At 31.0% G+C, this 909-nt stretch overlaps 1 protein-coding gene across 1 annotated transcript; it reads right to left on the reverse strand.

The window, feature by feature from the left end:
* Positions 1 to 380: 380 nt before the first annotated feature.
* On the reverse strand, positions 381 to 704 carry LOTGIDRAFT_58355 (hypothetical protein; the record flags this gene model as incomplete). Its single annotated transcript, XM_009062329.1, has 1 exon — positions 381 to 704. A coding segment is annotated over one exon (324 nt), but the record flags the coding sequence as incomplete, so codon positions are not given.
* Between the last annotated feature and the right edge of the window lie 205 nt (positions 705 to 909).

A 909-nucleotide genomic window follows, 5' to 3' on the forward strand; every position in this document is an offset into this window, starting at 1 on the left:
AATCAAGAATCTTGGATATAAATGATGATATACAATCATGTCAAGCTATTACAAACTGCATCTAATGCCTTGACACCATTAGGCATTCCATCAATGCAGCCATTTGATTGGGTTCATAGCCTACATAAACATATTAAAACTTAATTACTGCCAAATTGTTCATAGTTCTAATATGATTGTGCCTAATGATGTCAAGGTATTAAACACATTTCAAAGCTTGCCAATGTGAAGATGATTAATAGGCGACTATTCATTTCCATACTTAATATTAGAATAAAAAATAAAAAACTTCAATTTGACATAACACATTAACCACTCTAATTGATTCTGTTAGAAGATCTTAATTCAGAATTCAATTATAAAGACATTCAATGTATATCAAGATCAAGTATTTGACAAAATTTTTTACATATGTGTGCATCCAAGAAGTTGTTTATTGCACTTTCAGAAAGATTGCCTGTTGTAAACAAAAGTTCATCTTTAAGAAAAGCTGTTTTTGAAGCTATTTCAGGATCACATAAATAGTAGCCACAGCCCTGAATGTCGACAATAGCAAGTTCTTTATCTGATTTTAAGTAGGAATAGTATACCAGACACTCAGCTTTATCAATCACATCTTGATCATTATCATTACATACAGCCCCATCATTATTGATGTATTTACTAAAGTTTCCCTCAATGAATTCTTCTAAAGTCACAAATTCTTTTTCCCCAATTTTTCCAAGAACTATTTTGTTGTATTGGAATGTTTCTCCAAAGTCAACTTTTCTGTTAATCTTGTCAATGTCACAGTTCAATTTTCCAGCTATGTTTCTAGCCAAACAGTGAATTTGCACTTGTTTCCTTGTGTGTTGTTCAACAGTCTGATTAATAGCTTCTATCTCTTTAATAGTTTTGGGAAGATATTTC

This window comes from Lottia gigantea, assembly GCF_000327385.1.
Source record: "Lottia gigantea unplaced genomic scaffold LOTGIsca_508, whole genome shotgun sequence".
Taxonomy (NCBI): Eukaryota; Metazoa; Mollusca; class Gastropoda; family Lottiidae; genus Lottia; species Lottia gigantea.